The following is a 19,389-nucleotide window of genomic DNA, read 5'->3' as shown; positions in this document are numbered from 1 at the left end:
CCCTTCTCCTACCTTGCCTGCTACTTATTTAGATCTTAAAGTCTCCAGCTCAGGGAATGTCTATCCCACACTTGGCAGAACCCTTTGCATAACAAGGTATCGGCTTAAATTGGAGTAACTGATGCCATGCTGCAAACATAAAAAGAGCAGAAAAGAAATGTGCTTTGAAGCATCAAAGGATATTTAATTAGTATCACATCTTCTCAAAACAAATAACATTTAAAGGTAGAATTTCTGACTTTGTTTATGGGTCCTACAACACAAGGTAAAGAAGAAAAGTAATTATCAAAAGAAATAGCAGTCACCCCACTGCATGACCTCTGAGTACAAGTACATCTATTTATTTGTTTAATTTGTCTTAAAAGAAAAAGAACATTACTTGAGAATCTTCCCAGCACCCGGCTGATCCTCTCCCCAGTAGTGAAGATCTAATCCGAAAGGCATGAGGGGCGCTTTAGCTCTTTCTTCTAGTTTTCTTCTTTTACTGTCAGAATCTTCCAAGTTTGCTGTCTCAGAAGTTGCAGATTCACTGGAGAAAATTGATGAGAAGTCAATAGAGAACATAAATAACCACAACTTTTTCTTTTTTTTCTGCTTTCCTTAGATTTTTTTAGACCAACACTAATATTACCTTACATGTACAATTACAACTACTTTTACAATGTTGCCCTTTTTTTTTTAAAGGAAGACTGTATGACATGACACCATACACTCTCTATGCAGGTCACTGTGCTGGCTAACACATATCACACTGGGAGGGCAGAAGCCCAGAGATCTGAAGGGGCAGCAGTGGATCATGCATGATGTACTTCCACAGGAGCCACAGATGTGCTACTGAAAATTTCAGATTAATTCCAGTTTGCTAGGTTTTGGGGGATTTCCTGGCCCATGCAGAAGTATGTTTCCAGGAACATGCCACTAAGAGATGACTCCAGCCTTATCCTCAAATCACAGCCAAATGCCAGGCAAGGCTGGAGTTTCACCAAACTGAACAGGATTGATAACAAATATATCTTTGGAAGCAATATAACATCTCCAGGCAGCACTGACATCATAATCACTGGGAACAAAGAGATGTTGAAACTACTTGCTAACTGTAATTAGGATACATCCTGTTTAGCTGCAAACAAAATTTACCAGAAAAAAATGACATGAGGAATGTTGTTAGCAAAGAAGGAAACAGTGTAGTTCCATAAAGACTATTCAAACCAAATAAGACCTATATTAACTGAACAGTGAAAGATTCCTTAAGATCCTGGTGCAATCACCAACAAAATCCCAAACATTAAGCAATGAACGTAACTTCAAAATGAGACCAAGTCAGCCTTGTCAGCCTGCCTGGTGCGTGCGTGCTGTTCTGTGTGCTGTCATGACTAACAAACACAAGAGCAAGAGTCTGTACAAGAACTAAAACAAAGATGACCTGGCACGAGGAGATGGTAACTTTGGCAGTTTGTCTCTAATAAGTTTCAGTGTGGCAGCTGCACAGGTTGGATCAAGTTCATCCTCATTCCCTTTGAGCTGAGTGCGGGAGCTCAGCGGAGCTGTTCCTGTTGATGCCTTTGCCACTGGGGCTTTTGGAGGTGATTTGGGTTCAAGCCCTGCAAAAAAACCTTGATGTTTAGGAGTGGTTTACTTCTCCCACCCTCACAGTCCCACCCAAACAGCTCAGAGTGGTGATTATGTCTTCCTTCTTTCAGTTTATGTGAGACATCAATCCCACTCAGAGTGAAATAGAATTATTTAGAGAACATTTGTCTTTCACAGATACTAAACCACACAATTTGCCAGGAGAAAATACCTAAGTGCTGGTAGAAGAAGGAAGTACACCCAGAGAGTCTGCCCAAGAGACAGGAAATGCCTGAGCTACACCTGTGGAAAAAGCCCTATGGAAGCAAGTACCAGAAACTGATGTTCAGCACGAGCAGCTCAGTGGTGGGATAACTTTAATTACTTTTTACAGCCAGACTGGAGCCTCAGCATGGACTGTAAGGATGCAATCAGATAGGCTGAACAGTTAGACAGCACCTGCCTCTACTTGTTGGGCTGGAGGAGTAACTCCATTAGCCCGTAGTAGCAACAAGAACGCATCAGCCAATGACAGCTAGAATTGGAAGGACATGATCCCTCACACTAATGTGATCTGTCCCCTCAGAAAGCCTTTTTAGAAAATTATTTATTGAAATGCAAAGTCGCATCTCTCAAAAAAGATCCCTAAATTTTATACAAGAAGTCATAGTTTCACAAACCTAAAATTTTCAGCAAATTATCGGAGCCTTCTCATGAAAAGTAACAAAAGTTTATCTAACATGTTTTGGCTATTACTTAATTGTAACTTTCAGTCTTTTGCTCAGTTCTAACTAGCCCTGAAGCTGCATTCAGAAATATTCTTGCTCTGTTAGTCATTAAATGTCTCATAATATATTAAGTTGAAAAGGAAAAGCTAATGTCGTATCTGTGACCAGCCATCTGAGTAGGAAATTGCAAAACCATAGCAAGAGTTAGGCTTGCTACACAAAGTATTTTTATTTAACAGAATAATGTATTTTCCATGAAAAAAATTAGAACAATTTGCTGTGACCCATCTTAGCACCCTATAAGGTCTCCCAATTCATTTTGATCTTGATTTGTTTGCATTACTCATTCTCTTTAACCCATGGTGTGCAACTGCACGGATGGCACCAGCCAGAGGCCAAGATGCTGAGGTGGCAACCTTTGAGATCCATCCCCTAGGAACACATTTTCCAAATACCTAGATCAAGAGCTGAGTCCTTGTGCAGGGAATGATATTCAAACCTGTTTTCCAAAGCTCCAAGCTCAGGGCACTGAGAAGGACACCTGTAATTCCTGGACAGCCTCTCTCCAGAGACAGCCACAATCCTAATTCAAAATTCAGAGTCCATCCTGCTGCTGGCTGGTGGTGCTGCTGAGCACATCTGGCACTGCTGCTCCCCTACTCACCCTTGCCCACACCACACACTAACAAAAGCTATGAACACACTACATTCTCTAAAGTCAACAAGCCTTTAAAGAACATTATCCAAAAAAAACCCTCAAATAAACAAAAAACCCACCCGAAACCCCCAAAACCATTTAAAGGACTAGTCTCTGCACTGGAGATCAGTCTTAATATTACCAGAAGGACCAGGAATAAAGAAAATGGATCTAAGCAGATAAATATCTAGGTTAAATAGCAAAAGAAATTAATTAATTACACTTCTTAGGCTGTGGACTTGTTGTTCAAGAGGGAGAATGGTGCCTCCACAAAAATGTGCTTTTAAACAGCACTTCAGAGACATAATAATGCACAACTTTTGAATTTATGTCTCTGGAAAGGAGGCAGGGCAGGGCTCCATCTCAGAAAGAAAATGCCTTTCTCAGGTGCTTTTATCAAAGTGAAACTGAATTAACCAAAAACATTGTTGTAACCACACTTTAGAATTATCAGTATTTGGAGAAGTAAACTTCTTTTAATGACAGGAACAGTTGCAAACAGGGCCTTTGGCACGAACAAGGTTAACTGAGAATATGTAATAGACTATCTGTAATGTAGAATTGCTTAGACTGTATTTAGCATTTAAACTTTCTTTTTTTTTTTTTTTTTTTTTTTTGGACCCTTTCTGAAAAGCATTGTTTAAAGCAAATGTTTTGAGAGCACCTCTATGTGTACAATTTACAACTAGTGAAAAAAAGTCAGAAGATAGCAGGCTTGTGCCACTCACCACACCTCTCATCTTCAGAGAAATATGTGCATATGTATTAAAAGTTCTCAGAAAACCCTATTTATTTCCAGTTTTTTTCCTATGATGTTTACAGGAAGCATGACTTTTTGTTCTCAACACTGATTTTGTTCAGGAGGAGAGGAACAGCAGAGACAAGCAGTCAGCAACACATAGGAAAGGCAAGAGAGATAAATGGACAATGTGACATTTAGACAGATAAAAATCACATCTGGAAGATCAATATAGGAATTCCTAAGAGTTACAAGAACAAAGTATTTTCTCATTGATTTCTTATTTTAAACTATTAACAGAAAAATAGCTAGAAGTAGATACACTGACATCAGTAACATCACCTCCACTGTGGAGTTTTTAAATAGTATTTATGAATTAAAGTAGTTTTTGCTAACAAGATAAAGATAAGAGTGACCAGGCAGACAGCCCCAGTCGAATGGTGTCCAATGTCAGGGTTGGTTTGCTTTGTTTTGGTTTTAAAAATAGACGGGATTAGGTACAGTTTTAAAAGAAAAAATTCCTCTTCAGAATTCTGCTGTTCTGTGTGGTTTATTTAACAAGTACAGTATTGGGTTCAAATTGTGCCAATAGCAGCTCTGAGAAAGAATCATAAAAGTGTTTAAATCCCTCTTTTTGTTTAAATTGACCAAATGGCACCTATTGCCTGAAGCAATAAAGTAGCCCGTGTTCACAAGATAAATCAATAGAAGGAAAGAGAGAGGCTGGGGTTTCAGCTGAAGTTAGGCTGCTGAATGCTGACATTATTGATTTTAGCTAGTTCAGCTGGCCTTGTAATTAAAATGTAAATTTGAGAAAGAGATTATGTCCTGACAGAAATGGTGGGATTAAGGGAAGATAAAAGCCCCTCAGTGAAAATTCAGAGAAAAAGCAAGCCCAGGTTTCCTCAGCTGTGTGGATTTAGACGAAATCAAGCTACTTCAGATTCACTGAAGTTTAATTGAAAAAACGGAGATAGAATATAAACAAGTATTAGGGACTTCACCTTTCCTGAAAAAAAACCCGTAATATTTTCTGCTCCCCATTTGTTGAATCTTAGTCAAGCCAAGGGTATGTGATCTATATTAGTACAGACACTGTCCCAGATTGTCAGGAAAATCCAGCAGTTCAGGTACAAGATTTCCCCACTTACTCTACTGTGCTCACAATGAAAATGCCTGCTGGTATTTTACTCAGGAAGCACAATAAGCTTTGGACTTTGCAAAGCTTCCCAGTGCCTTTGAATGTAGCTGTACTCATTTATGTGAAATCTTGGAATTCTCATTTGGAAATTCAGATTAAAGAAAAAAGAGAATTATTGTAGTTAACCCGAAGAGTCCACTAATATTACATGAACACTTAGTTTGGCTGACTGGAATTACAGAGCATGTTGTTATACTGTTACCTCTCATTAATGAACCCTACTTATTACTGCTTTTACAATCATAGTAAAGAATCAGAAAAAACTCAAATATACAGTGTTTATATCAAGCCCCTTCTATACACCCTGACTTCTTGAGCTTCTTTCTTATGATTTTGCATCCCTTGGCCATTACATAGATTCTCTGAGGGATACTGCTGTGGCAAACTAAAAGTGTACCAACATCTTGTGCAGTGAGTATTTATTTAGAAGTACTTTAACAGAAATCGAGTATATCTCACATCCTGTTCGATTTTTTGGGAACCTTATTTACATAGAAGGACCTCTCCTGAGAATGAGGAAAGTTTCCATGATCAGCTGAGCAGGATGAATCAGAAAAAATATCTACAGTTAATACTTCTACATGGATGTTGAGGTATTTTGTTGGAAGGGAAAATCACGGCTTTTTCAAAAATGTGAAAAGTTAATCTTCATTCCAAATACTGCATGACAGTTTTACTCATTTATTGTCCTAACTGTAGCTAGGTCTCTGTAGGTTCAAGCTGTGCTAAAGGAGGTTCAGGTTGGATATTAGGAAATATTTCCTCAATGAAAAGAGCAGTCAAATACTGGAGGAGGCTCCCTGGGGAAGTGCTGGGGTCACCATACCTGAAAGTATTAAAAAATGAGTAGATTTGACAACTCTGTGGCCATGGTGGTACTCAGTCAAAGGTTGGACTTGATGATTTTAGAGGTGTTTTCCAATCTTAACGATGATTCTGTGATTCCGTATAGGACTTGTGTTAGTGCATATACAGGTATATCAAAACACAGTAGTACAACAAGGCAATCTCATTTGTAAACTCATCATTAAATACTTCTAGAGTTTTATATCCTAAGAAAAATGGAGACCGCACACACATTTGATTACAGAAATTCTGGTTTGGGTTTTTAACTTCAATGCTGAATATTAAATCAGCACATGCTATTTACACCATGTAACAACTACATCTGATTTTTTCAAAGGATTCATAGCAATAGTAATAGAAAACTTATCCTAGATACTAGACTTGTCAGGCTGAGAAACACAACTGTTACTTGCATTTTCCAAATTTAGGAAAAAGGAACCCAAATTTCAAAGAGGTAAATAAGTAATTCTGTCCAACATTCCCCCTGTAAAACATGATACGTTTTTTCCTCTTAGAGAAGTCTGGTGAAAGCCTTACTTAGCTTAGACAGTGTAGTTCAAGTCTCAAATTCCGCCCCTGACAATGGTGCTTCATGCACTCTGGACTGTGCAGGTTCGCTTCTGCTGCGGTCTCCACCAAGCTATTTCTCCACATCCTTCACATGCAGGGAGAATCCCCTCAGAAGTTCCTGATAAATCAAACTTGACTGAAAAGCTAGACCCAGGCAAACTGAGAATTCACTGCAGTAAGGAAGGAAAATGCTTAGGTATACCTTTTAATTGCCATCTAGCCAGCACATGAGTGTCTGTTTAAGGATTCAACACCAGCTACTTAACACACAGAAAAGTATGACTGAGATACCATCAGATTAGGAAGGGCAGTCTGGGGACATCTAACCCAAAAAAGCACATCACACTGTGAGGAAAACAGGGAAGAATTTCAGAAATGGAAAGAACTAACCCTTGGGATTTTAGAAGTGTAGTTCTGATTTTCATATGAATGAAATCTCAAGCAGGCTCTAAGAAGCAATGTGAACTAGTAAAGTAGCTATCAGAGACCTAAAAACATTCATCTTAAGGCTCAAATACCAGAGAAATAATCTTATTAACCAGAGTAGAAATAATGGTTTGTGACTGCACAGTCATTCCTAACGTAATTTTGGATAAAGATGAAACTTGATAACCAACAGACTGCTTCCATGCTAATAGTCTCAAGTCAGACTGTTTCCTCATGTCACCTTGTAAAACAGCAATAGCACTCCCCTGTCCTCAAAGCATTTCTGCATGAGTAAGTAATGCTTGCATTAAAACACAGACAAGAACTACCAACTAAAGTGGGTGCTTTGAACTAGAGCTGAGAATTGTTCCATTTTCCACATTGTTCCATGTGGAAAAGCACATCCCTCAAAACAAATCACTTCCCATGTGGTTCAGAGCTCAGCTGCAAGCCAGGCCAAGATCACCAAGGGCAGGAAAAATATCTCATCCTTTGGCATCAGCCAAAAATTCTGTTCTATGGGACAAGAACAATGTCAGGGGCTGCACAGTTCCATCCCTTACCTCATCCACCCTAAGACTTTATGCCAATGGAACCAACAGCTGACCAGCAAAGGCTGGAATGTGGAAATTCTCCAGTGGAAACAAGTCTTTATTTCTCCCTGAAGTTTTCCTTTAAATGAATAATGGCTCCATTTTCCAGGGCTTAGCAATACCAGTCATACAAGGGCAGGTGGCTTCAGCAACATCAGTGCCCAGTGATGAGGTGCAAGCAACCGCATGAAAATTATTTTCAGTGTTGTGTCTTTCTCAGCCAAATATTCCTCCTTACCACCACAGTGTATTTTAAATGACCCTATGGTCCCACAGGAGGGCTGGCCTCTTGTCAGCTGCAGAGATCAGATGAAAGTATAAATAAGGATTATACAAATGGGAAGTCATTAAAATTCTGGTAATGCTAATTTGGCATGACACCTCTAATGGGTTATATCTTCACACTTCAATTATCTAATCACCTAAATTCTTTTAACAAATTTACATTTCATTTTATACATCAAGATTCAAATTGACTTGTTCAATTCTACCTCCACCTAAACTGCACCCATGCTCAATTCAACTTCTGTATTTAATATCATCACCACTTTTGAGACAGTAGTTATAAAGCACATAAACACACAGATAATACAACTGCATGTGTCTATATACTTATGCATAGAACTTGTCTTTCTCTCTAAATAATTTCTCTTTTTTAACAAGTTTTTCAGCTCTCAGGAGAACCTCAGAATTTACCTTATTGGTAGGACACATATTTGTGAGAGAAGTGAAAGGGAATAAAGTGACATTTAAATCAATACTTTACATGTCACATTTCAATCCATTTCCACAGTCGTATTTTACAGCTTTGTTTTCTGGTTTACTGCAGCAAGTCAATCTTGTTTGTTCAGGAAAAGTAAAAACGGAAAGAAAAAAGAAGCTTTTAACCATTCACATCTTCCATGTAACACTGGGATTTTATTTTACATGGAAGGTTTAATGTTCCAGTTAGAACATTCCACTCATGCAGACTTTCATTTTCTAAGCTGTGATTTTCAGGAATTCTGAGTTATTGTCAGACCACTTCCTAAACTGGGAACCTACACAATAGCTTTAAATGGCAGTAAGTAAAGTTGACTGTCTTCAGAAGCATCAGGAAGGCTTAATATCTTTCAAAACATTATTTTTAACAAACACATCAGATAAAGAATAGCCAAGTGGTACCATTAGCTCCTACATAACCACAGGTCTAAAAAATGAGAAAGAGGTTTTGTTTTCTGATTGATTGACTTCTACACTGTAATGTTTTCCTATCACCAATAGTTTAAATACAAATTGGGAATTTCTTAATCCATTTTATATAGATTTTTAAAATATCCCTGAGTAGATAGCAGGCTGCTTCTTTTATCCTTTCCTATAAGAAGGAATTCAAATTACAGCCAAGTGTTGTGTTAGTGTGATACAAAGGATGGTAAAACTCTTTATTTTTAAAAAATGTGTGTCCATGAGGAAGATAGGATAAAAAGGAAGAGGTGAATACGTTTCACTTCCAGTGGAAGCTGGCAAGTATAAACTGAACTTTTGCATGTTAGGATTACTTAGGCTGATGCTAAAGATATGAAAATCTATGCAGCTCCAGGTGGTAGCTGCAGCCTGACTTTTATGAGGTAAACTGCAGAAATGGGAAAAATAAGCATCAACGGGATTGAAAAAGCCACAGCACAGCACCAGCCTTACACAAATACTCATAGGAGCAAGACACTTCTTACAGGTTTTTAACTTGAAGCTTTTTGATGGCAGCTACCCTTCTTTAGAATGTACTGAAATCTTGGGAGTCCTCAAACATACAGAGTTACACAAGAGGTAAAGCTGCAGACTTACTAAGCAAGAGGTACAAAGGACAAGGAGCAATGCACTGAAGTTGAATTAAGATGAACTTTCCTCAGTAACACCACTCTCAACTTCACAAGAACACATATAACATGTATAACTTCATTTAAAAATTACCTGCTTTTAATAAGAATACAAAAATTATAGTTTGTCATCTAGTACGTGCTCTGTGGCTGTAATTCTGCACTTGAAGGCTGAGCTGCATTTAACATCTTCTGACAGCAATACCTAAACAAAAAGAATCACCCTGCAGAGCTCTAAGTTGGCCATTCTATGTGAGGAAGTGGCTGTGCGTATCCAGCTGCGGGTGATGGAACAACACCTTATCCCAGCTCACCAGACTGGCACCAGTATTCGTAATATTCAGGCTCATTGCCAACTTTACTTTGCAATCCCTCCACTCCCAGCATGTGTTCTGCACACTTACAAGCAACACAGGGTGCTGCTCCTGCCTCTGAACTCCTGTGGAAGACGATGGAATGAAATAAGCTGCTCATCTCAGTTGCTCTTGCTCCTAGAAGTATTTGTTTATCCAGAGCCAATCAGTGCTCCGGTGTCCATGTAATGACTTCCTCAGAGCAGGCAGAGATTACCCACACCACTGATCACTTTATTACTTCAGAACGGCTGTTTATTTACCTTAGTGCAGCAGTAACATGCAGGGATAAAGCTTGTCACAGCTGGGCAAACTCACCATATTCCTTACGCAGGTGGTCTGGAATGTGGGGCTCATAACCTTCCTTCTCAGGGACCTCCACAAACTCATCTTCATCCTCATCGTCATCATCATCATCATCTGAGGCTTTCATCTACAGAGATATTTTTGTTGGGGTTATTTTCTCTTCATATTAATGTGAAGACTGTTTTTCATTTCCCTTCACATTGAAAATATTTTTCAGACATCCTGATAGCCCTACTGAGAGTTCTCTATGTCAAAAGTATTTCCCTAAATATGTATTTAATCTTTATCTAAGATTAGGCCTTAACATTTTATCTGCTTAATATTTTATCTCCAAAGCCATACTCTATCCTAAGGGCTTCTTTAAAGCCCCTTTTATCCATTAGAACACATGTAGTTGGTGAACTCTGAGAAAGTGTGAAGCTATAAAATAAGACAAAAAAAAAAATCTTAAAATACTCCGCCCACCCCAACAACATCAAGATTTTGACTTAATGAACAAATTACAGTCTTACCTCTTCTCATTTTGGATGATTTTATTCATTTAGCAGCACCCAAATAATCCATGGCATTTTAAATGGTATCACAAATTGTTTAAGAGCTCAAAACCAGAGCAGGCAAACAGAAGGGAAAGCTAATAGTGGGCAAGATAATAGTGACCCAAATAAGAATATTCAGATCTGTATACTACAGTGGTTCAGTGTGTTTCTGCACAACAGCACGAAGAATTATTTAATACTTTCATTTCTTAACTGATTTGGTACATGTCAACCATTTATGTCATCAGACAGCACATCTCTGGTTAAGATCAACGAAACAGGACTTTCTTAAATGTGCACTTGGTCTGTCTTGCAGTCTGAAATTGAGGATCTATGACTAGGTGAAAAAACAAGAAATGGAGTTTCAACTAACCAGTGTAAATCATCCACGTAAGTGGCTTTCTATATACAATTCTAGCTAGCAACGGCTGTAAATGTGCCATTAAATCTATACTTTTTCTAAGCTTGTTCCATAGCTGAAAATTATTTTTATTTCTAAATTGCACATAAGCTAAAAGAATCTGTGTCACCAGACATAGCCTGTACTATTGGAGCTTTAAAAAAGCAAATGTCAACTACCCTAAAAAGGCAACAATGATGGAGACTTTAAGCTTTATTTTCTTTGCCCATGTTCAGTCATCTCATTCCCAACAACATAATTTACACTTAATTGTATGTTTACCACGTGCTTTTACAAGGAAATAGTAAGAGGTATCCACTAAATCCAACCTTAGCACAGGCGATCACTATCTCCACTTCATTGCAGCAACCCAAAGCAATGATAAGGAATAGCATAATTTTCACCACTTTCAGCTGTGTTCTTTACTTCTATTAGTGCACCTGGCTTCTGTTAATATTCATGCCAACTACTTATTGTTACAAGCACCAGAGGATACTGCAGGTTTTGCCTGCAGCAGAATTTTCCCAATTTAATTCACTACTCTAATCTTGTGTCACAGCTGAGTTCCTTTAAATCATACATATACTCTGAAGCCAAAAATCTAGCAAATAGTCTTGGATTATTAAATGTAGTTTAAAAATTAAATAATATTTTTTTAAAAAAATCAATATTTCTTTCTGGCCACAATTAATTGTTAGCTGTATTAATTCCTAACAAAGAACATTAATTGATATTTATACACAGATACACATTAACACATAATGAACGAGTGGCACAAGTTAGAAGTAAGATGCCTCCCCTTTTTTCAAAAGTTACTTTCATCTAAGAAAGCTGCAGTTCCAGTGAAAATGAAGAGAAAGAAACCAGATTTACTGTCCTGATGACAAGAGCTGATTTACTATTGCATTCTTACTAGGGAGCACCTAATTAGTCTTCATTTTAAAATAAAGTCTCCGGGCAATCATGTTTGAGAGAACACTGCTGCCAGAGACAAGTAAGGACCCAGTGCAGCCCCTCAAGAGCTGCCAAGGACCTGCAGGTGGATCCTGCACCTTTGGTTTACTTTTTGTTTACCACTGCAATAATTTTTCCTGATCTAAAGGAAAGCAGCAATTCAGGCCATACCTGGCTGAGCCAAGACAGATGCACACTGAGCCTGACCTCCTCAGCAAAAACCAAAGTAGAGTTACAATCAAAGAAAGAATCAAATGTTTCCCCACTAATCACAAACTCCCAATGCCACTAGACTTGAAAGCAGAACATCTGTTTGAAAACTACAGCTGTTAGAAGACATTCCTAATGGCCCTTAGAAAGAAAAAAAAAAAAAATCCTGTTCTCTACAGCACATCTGAAGAAGGCTAGAGATTGAAGAGAAGTTAGTTGGTTTGTATTTTGGTTTTGAAATTCTGCTGGTGTTGTCATTCCTTTTTCATCTCTTAGGGACAATTTAAATTTAAAAGTAACCACCAGCCAATAACCTCCAATACTTCTCCAGCTACAAGCAGGACATCATCATAATTCTCATACTTAGGTTCCATTTCTTACCTAGCTATTAAAAAAAGATTTCACCAAGATAAAACTTGTCATAGATTATCTTAGTCTACAACTTTGTGCCCTAATGTACAAACTGACTAACTTTCACATCATAAAACAGGGCAAGTAAATTCAGTGTGTTTCCTTAGTTTTTACTCAGTCTGTAAACAAATAAACAGCAACAGGTTTAAGGAACAGAGAAATAGTGTAAAACCAGCAAGAAGAAAAAACTCAGACGAGCTTTATCACTTAACTTAAGTTTCCAGATTATACCCAAATTGGCAGAGTTGCAATACCAGTACTCCCTTGCATGTCATATCTGAGAGGACTAGAGGGAAAGCAGAGTACTATCTTTAATTGAAATTTCACCTAATTTGTTCATATCACTCGAGGCACATATCTCTCTGTATGGTAATATACTAAAATTCAGGGGACTTCACTGAATCCTCCACTTGAAAACTGCACTGGAAGCAACTTTGCTGTATTGCCTGCATGATCTAAAACTTCAAAGCACGTGAAAAGCCTGACAGAGAAAAGGCATAATCAGATGCAAATTCACTTTGTTTAGGTACAATCCATGAACTGTGCATTCGAGTACTATAGAAAACATTAATCATAGGAAACTGTAATTTTTGTTATCAGTCTAACACTAATCAAAAGGGAAACCTGTCACTACCGCTGACCTGTGAAACGTCCCAATTATACTCTTCAGAAATGACAGGAGCACTTAACTTCCTCACTGAGTAAATGACGACAATCAATCAAGTTTGAATAACAATGAGCCACGGAGCTGAAAATTATTTTTTGTATAGAATCTACCCAGGAATTTATGAAAGGTGAAAAGCAACCCAAGGTTTTAGGGGCATTATGGCTTTCAGCTAGTGCAGCACATATCAAACACTAAACAGAATTTATGTGTTTTAATTTTCTAAAAGGTAGATGTGGACTTGGTGCTACAATGCATAACATATAATGCCAGATTTTAAATATGAGGGTCATTTTCATAAAATATTATGCGTATTGTTCACACCCTTGAATTTCCCTGGGGTCTTCTATTAAATTTAGATTTCCTGTAAAAAAATTAACTGCTTAGCCAACTATCAGGAATTAAGCCTCTTTTCTCTTCAAACAGGCATAAAGTCTTTATCTTGATAAAATCCTCAACAAGATAAATAAGGTATCTTTTTACTTTAAAATATTAAAGTTGTCACTCTTGGAAATTCAGGAAGTTGCACAGTAATAGCAGGTAGTTATGTCTCAATTTACTTCATTCCAGCGGTACTTTATCAGAATCATCCTATTCATGTTGGTTTGTTCCATTTCCTTGCTAGAGAAAGCGGGAGGGCTCATGGGCAACATCCATAGTTTAAAAAGTATGTTTTATTTTTTCAAAAGTTCCACTTTTCAAGCATGAAGACTGCCCAAAAGCAACTTCTACAGATGTAGTAGGAAAGCTTAACTACCTCCTCTCTATATTTCCACTAAAGGTAAAAATTTTTTAGTCAATTAAAAAAATTAAATTAAACAATCTACCATTAAATCAGAAGAAATAAATTTTTAAGACAATAGTTTTAAGTGGCCAATTAAGTAAATTATAATCCTTTTAGGAATGAGGGGTTAGGATACTTGCAACCATAGAAAAGGAGACTAAGATAAAAACAAGCAATATGAAATTTCTAGTGTGTCATGTCTGAAGGGAAGTATAAGAGTAAGTGATAAATACCATAATGCAAAGCTTTTCTTGTAGTGTACAAGATTAAATACCTTGAAGATAGGGAGTCACACAACTGCTTGTTCCTCAATCACCTGTCAAAGAATGTGAGAAAAAAGCTCCTGGTTTCAAATCCATTCTAATTATCAGGTGATATGAGGAAACTCACTCTCAGAGTCTTATCAGAAATGGAGAGTGAACAATTCCCCCTATAGTTTTCTCTGTCACTAGAGAATGGTCCACCTGAAGGGAGACCAGATCCCCAGAATCAGAGGCTGCTTGCACCATCACTGCTCTTCAAGTTCCACGGGGAAGGGAATTTTTAGCCCATTAATTTGCTCTAAAAGGCTGATATTTATTTTTTGTATTTATTTATCTAAGTCACACAATGATGTGTTTGCAAAACTATGTATTGGTTGTTTCTCACTGACTAGATATCTATATTCCTGTGAGAAGAAATGGTATTTAGCTAGGCATTTTTCAGACACTTGAGCTGAACTTACATATGAGAATATGGTTTAAAAAAAGACAGAAAACATATATGCATTATTTTCACTGAAATTAGTTGGAACATCTTCACAATTCTCCTGATTTTTCACTAAAAACTTAAAATTGTGCTGACTATTCCAACTAGACAAGTGCAATCAAACCATTTCCTCCCTAACTCATTAAAAAAAAAAACTTGAAGAAACAGATGTTTCCTCATTACTCTGCATTATCAAAAAAAAAACCTGGAAAAAACACTAGATGCCAGTAGAAATGCAATTGTTTCTTTTACTTTGCAGTTGATGCTCTAACAGCCTCCATCTGTTAGTGCAGCTCAGTGCAACCAGAGCCACAGTTAAAGGCCTTGTTCATGCATCCCAACCAGTAATAAATGTAAAAAAAAGCCTCCACACACCACACAACACTTGGAAAGATGTGGAGAAAAGCCCTTGATCCTTTTCTCACTTTTATACAAATTGACTGCTACATTCTGTTAAGAGGATTTAAAAACCTGAGTCTCTGCAATTATAATTAAAGCAAGCAATAAAATTACTGAAATATACAATGCAATCGGTTTATAGGACTAGATGTACAGCCACTGCTAATTATTTTAGAAAAAGAAGGAAGAGAAAAGATAGCACATGAAGAAGTCATATCTACTTACTAAAACACCACTTGCAAACTACAGCTGGGACCATTAAATAAATTTTGCATGGTCTAATTAACTTGGTTTGCAATCTCAATTACTTTTCACCCAAGAAATCACTTTTGTTCAGTTTTATGCGTGCCTGTTTCCCTTTTCTAAAAAAAAATGATGTAAGGCATCCTCAGACAAGTGAACTCTAAACTTCATTTGTCTTTCTGCAGGCTTGATGGCTATGCATTTAAAAACCCATTCTATCTTATAAACTAAAAATTAAATGTACTCAGCTGTGATGGTCGTCATTGCATCTGCTATTTATATGCTAATACCCTCACTGAAAGATCTTGCAAATTATTCCACCATGCCAATATCTCATGTGCATCTACTCAAAGCCAACTAAATATTTTTCTAGAAGATTTTGGTTAGGGTACCAGAATATTTATTGCTGTAGAACCTAGTTAGAGGGGCAACCTTAAGCACATGCATTTTTTTATTCAACTGCAACACAAAACATACTTCAGTCATGTTAAAGGAAATTTGGATATATTTCATGTAAGAAAACAGTGGGGAAAAAATCTTCAGTGCCAGTAATAGAAACTGAATAGTCAAACAGTGTATCTTTAATGTAAAGATGTGTTCCTCCTTTGCCATTCTTTTATATCATCCAACACAGAGTGACATGGAAATAAATGTTGGCATTTGGACAGATTTTAGAACCACGCTTGAGTTTTCTCATGTGCAACACAAGGAAAACACAAAGTACTAACAGAGCTGTATTTATAAGAACCTCCCACACACCCTCCCTCCCCTTCACTTTGTGAGATGAACATAAATTCAAACCCCGATGACTGCAAATTAGATATGTGGTCCAGGCAAAGCACATTTTATGTTCACCCGTAAAAGTATCACCATTCATTCAATGTGTAGTTGCTCAACAGCACATAAGCATCTTGGCCAGGCTGACTTTTATTTAGGAATGCACTTTTCACATTATTTCCTAATTTCTAGGAGTTAGTAAAAATGGTTAAAGGGTTCCAGCCCAACACTTAGCCAAAGTACACAGGAGAATGAGAACTCTTTGCTCCAAATTACTTTAGCAATATAACAAATACCTGATGAACCAGTTTTTCCATAAAGCAAGGGTCTGTGAGGATTCTCTCAGGCCTGGAGGGGCAAGCTCAAAAACCAGTTTAAAAGACTCTGCATCCTCATGAATCATTTCAGAAAAAGTTGCTATGTCCAATAGACCCAGCACATCATTGTGTGCCTTCACAGGACGCTTTCAGAGGACAGCAAAAAAAAGGCATTCTAGAAAACTGGTACATTGGACAAAATTATTACCTCAGGAAGATATTGTAAGGCAAGTTTAGTATTTCTTTAGCAATAACCACTCAAGATGTGCCCTCAGATGTATTTTCATACTTCACTACTTGAGCTCCTACCATCCACCAAAATCGACAGAATGTGGTTGCATAAATAATTTTAATCCTTAAGTAGGTACATCAAAAAGGCCAACTTCTCTTGCACAATCCACATTTTCCATAAAATAAGTACCACGTTCTGGGGAGATGTAGCAGTTTTGGTTAAACTAGTAAAGGTTTTCAAGCCTAACAATAACGGGTAAATATACATCTCAATAAATAAACCTAAGTTATTACAGACAAGTAAACAAATTATTCTATGCAAGATACACATAACCTTACATATATTTCTGACTGTGGATTTCAGGTACAAAGATACCTTAGATGTGAATATATTTATTTCATACTGCTCATCAGCTAAATTTAAATGCAGTAATATATGTATCAATTTAAAAATTTTCTTCCATTGACATTTTTGTAAATACGTATTTAGCAATGCACCTCTACGAACGTCACAAAAAAATTCACTTCAATACACTATTTCCCCTGGTAAGGGGAAATAGGATGGATAAAAAGCAGGAAGCAAATTTATATCTACTACTTACAGAGCACACACTGCTCAGTATTCATAGACGAATCAAGGGAGATGACCCTTCGGCCTGAAAAACTTAAATACTTAACATAAGGGTTAACTTGATGATGAAGACATCCTACTTTATTTTACACTCTATTAGAAGAGCTCCAAATTGCATTGTGCGACCTGCGAATCAGATAGGGATCAGAGGTCGTCACAGCGACAACCCGAAGAATTCATGGCCAGATCTGCATAACAAGATATTTTTAATAACTTCATAGCAGTGGCAGGCAGCATGGGCAGAGCAAAGCATAAAGCACACCACAGCAACATTCAGCTCTCGGGAAGAAACAGAACCAAGCAAACCCATCACCCAGCTGATCAGACGCTTTAATGAGGGAGTGCTGTTCTGAGGGCTGATTTTACAGTGTTTTATTTTTGTATCAGTCCTCGAGCCTAATAAAACTTAAAAAAATAGAAAGCTCTTTTAGTTGAAAAGTGATTACCAAAGAAATGTTTAACAGAAATAGTAATAACATGACAAACATGGCAGTAAAAATAATACCAATTAAAATAGGGAGGAGGGAAGAGGGAGCATTAAGTATCTGTATGACCTACTTAATATTCTGCGTTTACTTTTACAGTTATGGCTCACCTGGGTTTTTTTTAATAAATATTACCTAGACAAAAAGGTAATAAATTCATTTAAATGTTGCCTGAGCTACCAATCTGACCATATAAATATTAATATATTTTATTATTTATTCCAACCACATTACATGCTAACAATGTATAAAATCCGGTAAAGAACATCTTCAGGTATAATGCTGATGTAGTTATCAAATATTCCTATTATTTCTCTATAGAAAACATACTAACAATCAACATCAAGTTACCATTTAAATCTTAAAATGGGATGATTCCAGTTTTCAAAGGGCAACTTCTGTTAAGAGTTAGGGTTTTTGTTAAAAAGCAACGCCTGATGAAAAGACTTCTCTACAAAGGTGTCTCTCTTGCTGCATGGTCTGAGCATTTAGGAAATGTGGTTTCATGGACTGTGAAGGATCACTGAGGACAATTACCTAACCCCCAGAAACAACTTCTCTAAAATGAACAAGAGGAAAAGACTGTAAGGATGTTAGTACAGAAAGCTGTTACAGAAAGCTGTCAGCGGGACTGGATTCTCTACGGCTACAGAGGCAGAAGAAGAAATCTAAAATTCAAGTGCAGCATTTTTTTTTCTTCTAAAGCAAGCACTAACTTAACAAAAGGACAGACTTGAAAAGAGCTGGTAGCAAAGCCAGAAAATGATTAGGTAGAAATAACTCATTAGAATTGCAAAAATGCCAAACTGTAAAGATAAGAGTGAAAAAAAAAAATCAGTAAGTCTTGTAAGCAGGTAATTGGCAGAACTCTTGGCATAATTTACAACATATTAAAATTTTAACCTTTTAATGTATTTTAGGACTAAATAATTAGCAGCAAATATTTAAATTGTAAATTTGTAACCATTTTCTGACATGACTTTTTGAAAAAATCTGACTTGTATTATAGTGAGGTTTGAGTAGCAGATTCTGGACAACACAAGGACAGGCTCCTCCAAATCTAATTATTAATGGCATTATCGAGTTCAAACAGATGTTTCACATGGATAAAATTAAGTACACGAATAAATCAAGATCCAAGCACATGCTTAGATTTGACAGAAGATAAGCAAAGGTGAACCAAAAAGTAATGAATACAGTTAATGAAAAACTATATATGCCTGGTTGTTAACGTAATTTGAAATTTAAAATTCAAAGTGTAACAGGTCTGTTAAATGATCCCTCTGCTGACAGACACATGAAAGGGATGTTTCTCACATCATCTTTCCTCCTGGATTCTGTCTGCCCAAGTTTTAACTAGCCTGAGTACTAGACCTACCATGGCTTCCCAAGGTACTTGCATAAGACAGAAGCATATTTTGAGTGTACAAAATCCAGCTAACGAGCTACATTTCTATTAATAATGTCAGAATTTCAAGTATTCCTAATGGATAATTCTTTATTGCAAAGATGTAAGTGAAAGGTAGTGTGCATGATTTAAAATACAGTACACACTCATCCTCTCTAAAACTGCAAGATCATTTGCATCTAATCAGCAGCAAATCAGACATTGAATAAGAAAAAAATTAAAATCTATTATAAGAAAAAGAAGTCGACATTGAGAAACCAATCTATTTCTAACCAGCAAAAAATATTTTTAAGAACAATTTGATCATAAGT

The 19,389-nt window shown here is 37.0% G+C and overlaps 1 protein-coding gene across 2 annotated transcripts in view; it reads right to left on the bottom strand.

Annotated features, from left to right (window-relative positions):
- Window positions 1-19,389, bottom strand: part of UVSSA (UV stimulated scaffold protein A) — a 44,613-nt gene that overhangs the window by 13,568 nt on the left and 11,656 nt on the right. For both annotated transcript variants that reach the window (XM_066317351.1, XM_066317350.1), the window contains exons 7-9: window positions 9,894-10,008; window positions 1,424-1,601; window positions 380-529 (exon numbers count right to left, since the gene is read on the bottom strand). In XM_066317351.1, coding sequence (XP_066173448.1) covers window positions 380-529; window positions 1,424-1,601; window positions 9,894-10,008 — 443 coding nt within the window. The remainder of the gene's footprint in view (window positions 1-379; window positions 530-1,423; window positions 1,602-9,893; window positions 10,009-19,389) is intronic.

Source organism: Sylvia atricapilla, chromosome 4, assembly GCF_009819655.1.
Source record: "Sylvia atricapilla isolate bSylAtr1 chromosome 4, bSylAtr1.pri, whole genome shotgun sequence".
NCBI classification, from domain to species: Eukaryota; Metazoa; Chordata; class Aves; order Passeriformes; family Sylviidae; genus Sylvia; species Sylvia atricapilla.
Note: the sequence above shows the minus strand (reverse complement) of the source record. Positions and strands in the feature narration are given on the sequence as shown.